Source organism: Herpailurus yagouaroundi, unplaced genomic scaffold (genome assembly GCF_014898765.1).
Source record: "Herpailurus yagouaroundi ecotype Mexico unplaced genomic scaffold, PumYag 205, whole genome shotgun sequence".
In the NCBI taxonomy this organism is placed as follows: Eukaryota; Metazoa; Chordata; class Mammalia; order Carnivora; family Felidae; genus Herpailurus; species Herpailurus yagouaroundi.
The window spans coordinates 4787550-4795544 of NW_024412436.1; the positions used below are offsets into that span (position 1 = coordinate 4787550).

Here is a 7995-nt window from a genome sequence, read left to right on the forward strand (position 1 = left end):
TTCTGGTCTCCAGCCTGCCCCGGTGTTTCTTGTGAACACTTGGTAGAGACCACTGGAAAGATCAAGTCCCCCGATTTGAAACTCTCAGCTATGCCAAATTCTTAAACTCCTTTAAGAATTTAACATTCTAGATTATCTTTAGCTGCTCATACAGTGGCCACTTCTTTCTTGAGCACTCTTTCTAGAAGGAAATGGGGGCATATCCCATCTCCTGTTGGAGCACTGATCACTCCCCGGGATTGTGTGCTCCGTCTCCCAACTTCAGCTCTCTGACACGCTCAAGGAGAGCTGGAATTTTGTAGATTATCCAGAAGTTTTTCCTTATGAGCTTACAGTCTCGAGACTTTCTACACCCTGTTCAGAAGCAGAACGGACTACCTCAACTAACGGTGATTTTGTTATTGTCTGAAACCAGTTATTATTTCCATCATTATACTTATTAAAATTTGTAAATTTGTAATTATTTTTGTTTTGTTTCCCCCACTTAACTTTAAGACCGTGAAGACATACACTCTGTCTCTTCATGATCGTAATCCCTCGCACCTAGTGCCACACTGCACACAAAGCCCTTAAAACTAAACAAAATGATACTTATGACAGATTATTTCTTTTTTCAAAAATCATTAGCCCACCATACAGCAAACACTGGCTGATTAAAACATCCACAGAAGTACCGGGGGGCAGGGGAGGGCCGAGGAAGACGAAGAACGAGGGCCCAAAAGCTAAACTGGGAGATTATATTCTGAACTATCTGCTAGATTTTCATTTATCATCTGCCCAGAGAATCTGGCTGTGATGCTGACCAAGTTCAAAACAAAGCGCAAATGAGACAAGGATACCAAACCCTTCTTTCATGAAGCTTCGGGAACAACTGAAATAAATGAACTAGCAAAAAACATAGATCAGTAATTCCTTATTGTTTATTCTTTTCTTACAAAAAGACACTCAGAACAAATAAATATAAAATGGCATACGTCTTATTTAGCAATGGGCAAATACAGGTTTTTCTGGGTACTGTCCACAGGGATGAACTAAAGGAGCTTCCAGAAGTGCCCTCATCCTATCAGCTTTCCACCCTCTGTTTAAACAAAAAAAAAAAAAAAAAAAAGTCAATTCTTTTCATTCCTCACAATTTTCAACAATGGAGTCTCAAAATAAGTAACCTAACCCTGACTCAGAGACAAAGACATCTGATTCAAGGTCAGCACATATATAATGACGTTGCCCCGAAACTTCAACGAATGAATATTGAGTTTTCATTTCTTGTATCTTGTATGAGTAAAGAGTTTATTCTGTTCAAATCTGCATGGCAAATAAAATACAACAGAAAGCTGAGTACAATATATACACTTTTCTGTCCTAAGAGAAAACATTAAATACAGGTATATTTAATATACAGTGAACATGCCATGTATTTTCTTAAAGCCAACAAAATCCCGATTTCCTATACCCTGCAGGTGATGCAGAAGGCAAACGAATACCAAAATCACTTCTGACAAAATTTAGCTAACAAAATTAGCTAGACGGTAATACAAATTCAATATTCAATGGATTTATTCATTCCACGGTTGCATGGAAAAGGAAGTAAAAAACGTCAAGTACAAGTAGAACCACACATAAGAAAAAGCACCTACGGACGGAGGAGGGACAGCTCTGGGAGCCTGCCTGGGAGAGGCACACCTCGCTCAGGTGTTTCCACGGACAGAACACCCTAGTTCGCCGAAACCCTAGGTTACTCAGTTCTGGGTCTGAAATCTTCTCTAAGACGTCAACAGTCAATTTAAACATAGAGGGGAGATATTGTTTTTTTAATCTGTGGGTAAAGATCATGAAAGTCTGACACTGATTTTCCTAAAAGGCAACTCACGACTCTCCAGAAGTACGAATAAACATCAAAAAGCCCAAAGTAAAGAGCTAGTACATCAACATGCGCGGTCAGGAATCCCGTGAAAGTCACAAGGTGCTGCGGTTCCGGGATTTCCACGAACCTCCTCCTGGGAGAAGACAGTGTTCCATGACGGATGCGGATTATGCCCACTGCTCACGAGACATACACACATAGAGACTCGTGAGATCCTACTTTGTAACAATTTAGAAATCCAAATTTGGCTCCAGAAAATATAAATCTGGAATAGGACTCTGCAGATAGACAATACAAGTAGCAGTTGAGTGGAACCTGCCTGCAACAATCCTGTATTTACTTTTTTTTTTTTTCCTTTAAGGCTACAGAAAATCTGCACATAGACAAGGCGATTAATTCTCATAATAAAAATACCCCCTCCAAGGAGCTAAGGTCTCCAGTCAGATTCCATGGTGAGTAGATGTTGTGTGGCACATTCTATTCCACAGGTGTACTTTCTGGTGAGTCTGCAGGCTTAGGATCAATTCTTTCCGGGAACAGTAGCTTCTCACAAACTGCCTCCTTTATTGGTAAATACTGTGATATTTCGTTGGGTTCCGTGAAGAGGGAAGGTGAAACGTGCTGGGAGATACATAAGTCGTATTAGTATATATTCAGTCACTGCACTGATACTTTTTGGAAATGCTTTGGTTCAAGCATGCATAAAGCATGCCAATTCTTTTTTTTTTATTTAAAAAAAATTTTTTTTTTTCAACGTTTATTTATTTTTTGGGACAGAGAGAGACAGAGCATGAACGGGGGAGGGGCAGAGAGAGAGGGAGACACAGAATCGGAAACAGGCTCCAGGCTCCGAGCCATCAGCCCAGAGCCCGACGTGGGGCTCGAACTCACGGACCGCGAGATCGTGACCTGGCTGAAGTCGGACGCTCAACCGACTGCGCCACCCAGGCGCCCCAAGCATGCCGATTCTAAAATGAGTGACAATCGACGTCTATGAGGATGTATAGGTGTTTCTAATGAGAACGGGTATCTCGTTACTGGACCATTCAGCCCTGTTACCGAATGACTTCCTCAAAGCTCACAGGGATATATTATTTATAACGCTCCCACAGATGTATCAAGAATCCAATCCCCTTTCCCTGCTGCTTTTGTACCTTGAGAGCACTAGACTTCGGGTAGAGCCCCGTACGGGGTCTATGCCAGACTCTTAAGTAACTTTTCTAACCCACGAACGTGCTCCCCCCAGAAGGAAACAAGCGCTAGGGGTGAAAAAGAATAACAAGTTTGCAGAAAGGTGGCACCTGGGAAACAACCCATTACAGAATCCTACAGACTTGGAGAAGCCCTTTACAAGTCCCAGAGGGGCAAGAAAATAAAGGACGTTATGTGAAAACAAGTTACGGTACAGAATTACCACACTTTAAGAAAAAAATCAGAAAAGCAGACTGGCTAGAAAGAAGTTACGGGGGGACGAGGCACTAAGTGGAATGAACATCCAATTGGTGCCAGTACCAGACCCACCGCCAACCAATTCTGGGTCTGTTTTTCCACCATAAAAAGTGGAAATTAGATTGGATGACGGTGCTACCCGTAACAACCCTGTCCTGGTATCTGGGGTGAATTCAGAGAAGTTACGCTCCAGGAGGCTTTATCTTATAGGTGGGCTTATTGGGTGAATTGCTAGATCTAGGGAGGCAGATGTGGCTGGAAATATACAAAATGAAACATTAAAAGTCGACTTCTAGAAACTGGTATTTAAACAGCGTACCATTAAATTAGCAATTTTGCTCTCTCGTGATGTATATTCTCGTAACATGTAGGTCTTGTCCGCCTATGTGGAAAGATAAAAAAAAGGCTGCAATAAATATTTCTATTGTTACAAAATAGTTTCTGTTAAACAGAACCACCTATGACAACAGAACAGGTTGCAAAAGCAGCATAAAGTCTGATAAGAATATCTTATCCTGTAATGAGATAACTAATCTCACCAAGAATTCTGAATTATTGATTCCAATCTCTATAAATCAGTGATAGCATATGTAAACAGATTTGATAATTACCAACTAAGAGAAACACAGCCAAAGTTTTACTATGAAAGTATGTATATTTACAAATGAGATATGCAAGAGATATTAATATTACCGCATGTTTGGAACTATACCTTTTCCTTAAGCTATAGTATCTACTTACATAACCAGGCTACTCTTATGTTTAAAAAAACAAAACAAAACAAAACAAAAGAAAGCTTTACCAAATTTTATTCCCTCCTATTTCCACAAAATTCTTGTCAAATTGCTTATTTAATAAAGCAAGTTTTTGGTACTTCAATTTTTCCCATTTATGACTTTTTACTTACGTATTTAAGTAGTCGCCATGCCCAATATGGGGCTTGAACTCACGACCCTGAGATTAAGAGTCCTATTCTCTACTGACTGAGCCAGCCAGGCACCCTCCATTTACAACTGTTTAAAATTAGGTGTTAGAGGGACGCCTGGTGGCTCAGTTAAGCATCTGGCTTTGACTCAGGTCATGATCTCACACTTTGTGAGTTCGAGCCCCGGCGTTGAGCTCTGTGCTGACAGCTCAGAGCCTGCAGCCTGCTTCAGATTCTATGTCTCTCTCTCTCTCTCTCTCTCTCTCTCTCTCTCTCTCTGCCCCTCTCCTGCTTGCACTCTGTCTTTCTCTCAAAAATAAATAAACATTAAAAAAATTTTTTTAATAAAATTAGGTTTTAAAAAGCAATGTATTACAATTTGTTTTTTGGTGAAACATTATTCAATAAAAGAAAAATCACATAAGATTAAACTCCCTTAACGTTTTATCCTTTTTTTAATTTTAGAGAGAGAGTGCAAGCCGGGGCCTGGGGCAGAGGGAGAAAGAGAGAATTTCAAGCAGGCTCCACACTCAGTGCAGAGCCTGACATGGGGCTCGATCCCACGACCCTGGGATCATGACCTGAAGCTGAAATCAAGAGGCTCAACTGAGCCACCCAGGCACCCCAACTTTTATTCTTTTCTATCAATAAAAACACATTAATGCTTAAGGAAAGAAAAATTAGATGATATAAAAGTATAATATATAAGTACAGCTTCTATAGATAATACTATCTTTAACTTAGAAATCTCTACACAATATCTTACATAGATTCATACTTGCTTTTTTCTTTTAAAAATTTTTAATGTTTATTTATTTTTGTGAGAGAGCACAAGTGGGGGACGGGCAGAGAGAGAGGGGGACAGAGGATCGGAAGCAGGCTCCGTGCTGACAGCAGCCAGACTGATGCAGGGCTTGAACTCACAAACCACGAGATCACAAGCTGAGCCAAGGTGGGACCCTCAACCAACTGAGCCACCCAGGTGCCCCCATACTTGCTTTTTAAAATTCAACACTGAGGGGCGCCTAGGTGGCTCAGCTGGTTAAGCGTCGAACTCTTGGATTTTGACTCAGGTCACGATCCCAGGGTTGTGAGATCAGCCCCACAATGGAACCTGCTCGGGATTCTCTCTCTCCCTCTGTCACTCCCCGGCTCGTGCATGCACGTGCACTCTCAAAAATAAATGAACGAATGTTTAAAATTCAACACTGAGATGCAGATCTTTACATACCAGTTAAATACAACTCTGCCATTCATTTTAATGGATGTGTACTTTTCTACTATATGGATATAAATTAAACAATTTAAATCAGTGCCCATTCAGTGGGCATTAAGCTCCTTCTCTCCTTTTTGCTATTATAAACAATAGCATTGCCATGAACATTCATATATATATGTATGTGTATATACATTTATATATAGATACACATACGTGTATATATACATTATATATATGTATAATATATACATATTATATGTATAATGTATAATATATACATATAATATATATAATATATATAATGTATATATACATAATGTATATATATGTATATACATATATAGATACACATACCTATATATACATTATATATGTATAACATATATAATGTATATATACATAATGTATATATATGTATATACATATATATGCTGTATATATATATAATGTATATATATAATGTATATATATGTGTATATATACGTTATATATATATAAATGTACAACTGCCTGATTAATATTTGCAGATTACTGTATAAGAATGATTTTAGGATAGGGGCGCCTGGGTGGCGCAGTCGGTTAAGCGTCCGACTTCAGCCAGGTCACGATCTCGCGGTCCGTGAGTTCGAGCCCCGCGTCGGGCTCTGGGCTGATGGCTCAGAGCCTGGAGCCTGTTTCCGATTCTGTGTCTCCCTCTCTCTCTGCCCCTCCCCCGTTCATGCTCTGTCTCTCTCTGTCCCAAAAAAAAAAAAAAAAAAAAAAAAAAACAAAAAAACGTTGAAGAATGATTTTAGGATAAATTCCTAAGAAATACTGTTGACTTAAAGCATAAGCATTTTTAAAACTTAGATTTCATCTTTTCTGAAGGAGAAAAATGCAGTCTATCTTTAGTACTTTGCTACCACTTATTAAAAGAAAAAGATCGCAAAAAAAAAAAGAAAGAAAAAGATCACAGTTACCATGTTATTTCAAGGAAAAAAGCCCCACCCGTCTATAAGTGCAGGATTTGGGAAAACACCAATCCAACCTCACCCTACTGTGTACAAATCTCACTTCTGCCACCCAATAACTGTGTAACTCGGGTAAGTTACTTACTCTGTCTTTGCTGTAGTTGCCACAGCTATAAACAGCGATGATAACGGGACTTATTTCACAGGGTGGTTGTGAGAGTTCACTGTTCCTAGGACTGCCCAACTGGTACTGGTGTTCCCTTCGCTAAGTCACCATTCTACATGATCACAGATCTGAGGGTACAAAGCCATTCCACAAGGACAGGCTGCTATAAGCTATTAGAAGACTTTTCATGCCTTCAATTTAAGCCTCCTCCTTTTTTTAGCTTTTCTGAAAACCTTGTATGTTAACAGTTCCTTCAGAGGTGAGTACAGAGCTTTCAAACTTTAGAACAACTATCAAAATGATTATGTAATACAAATTTCAGTAGGTCATGTGATTGTTGTTTTGTTTGTTTTAAGTTTACTTGAGAGAGAGAGACCATGATCGGGGAAGGGGCAGAGAGAGGGAGAGAGAGAATTCCAAACATGTTCTGTGCTGTCAGCACAGAGCTCGACGAGGGGCTCGATCCCACGAACCACGAGATCATGACCTGAGCTGAAATCAAAAGTCAGACGCTTGACTAAATGAACCAGCCAGGTGCCCCCTCGTGATTGGTATTTTTAATATCAAGACATTATATAAACAATACATATGATACACAAAGGTAAGAGTTAAGGGACAGGTTTTCTTTTTTTTTTTTTAAGTTTATTTTGAGAGAGAGGGTGAGCAGGGGAGGGGCAGAGAGAAAGAGAATCCCAAGCAGAGTCTGCACTGTCAGCACAGAGCCCAATGCAGGGCTCGATCTCACGAACCTTGAGATAATGACCTGAGCCCAGATCAAGACCTGGATGCTTAACTGAGTCACCCAGGCACCCCAGGGACAGGTTTCTTAAACACAGCTTAAGTACACATGAAGTTTTTAAAAAAGCATCAGACATCCTCTACTGGGGAGGAACACTGGGGAGTGTCTTTCAGAAAACATTTTCAGCTACCAGAACTTTCAGAAAGGAAGATGTGATGCGGTCAATAGTGAATGTAGAACACCCAATCTTCAAGGTTAGAAGGACTGCCATAAATTATAAAGCATTATTTCATTTCAAATTCTCAGACAGACAGTGAAAGAACACGAACGAGCCCAACATCAACTAGTACATTCATTAAATAAGAAGAGATACCTCATGGTAAAGTCTTGTGTCATTCATTCTGATAAGCACTCCATCGATTCTCAAGAAAAATCGCAACAGCAGGAAAAAACTAGAAGGCATTACTCTCTGAAAAAAAAAAATAGTACGTTAATATTTTAATGAAAACTAAATGCTATTACTTTGCTGAGAAAATAATTTTTTTTAAAAGGCATCAGAGAAAAGCTGAATTAGCAGTATACAGAAATCTATGAACTAAAGGTTCTTTGTCATAGCACCAACTTAGTCCTATTCTACTCTATTCTATTCTATTCTATTCTATTCTATTCTATTCTATTCTATTCTA

General features: G+C 39.4%; 1 protein-coding gene across 2 annotated transcripts in view; it reads right to left on the reverse strand.

The window, feature by feature from the left end:
- Positions 1-900: 900 nt before the first annotated feature.
- The window catches only part of TIPRL (TOR signaling pathway regulator), a 31988-nt gene continuing 24893 nt past the window's right edge, over positions 901-7995 (reverse strand). For both annotated transcript variants that reach the window (XM_040451745.1, XM_040451746.1), the window contains exons 5-7: positions 7683-7778; positions 3630-3692; positions 901-2482 (exon numbers count right to left, since the gene is read on the reverse strand). In XM_040451745.1, coding sequence (XP_040307679.1) covers positions 2339-2482; positions 3630-3692; positions 7683-7778 — 303 coding nt within the window. In that variant the 3' untranslated portion in view covers positions 901-2338. The remainder of the gene's footprint in view (positions 2483-3629; positions 3693-7682; positions 7779-7995) is intronic.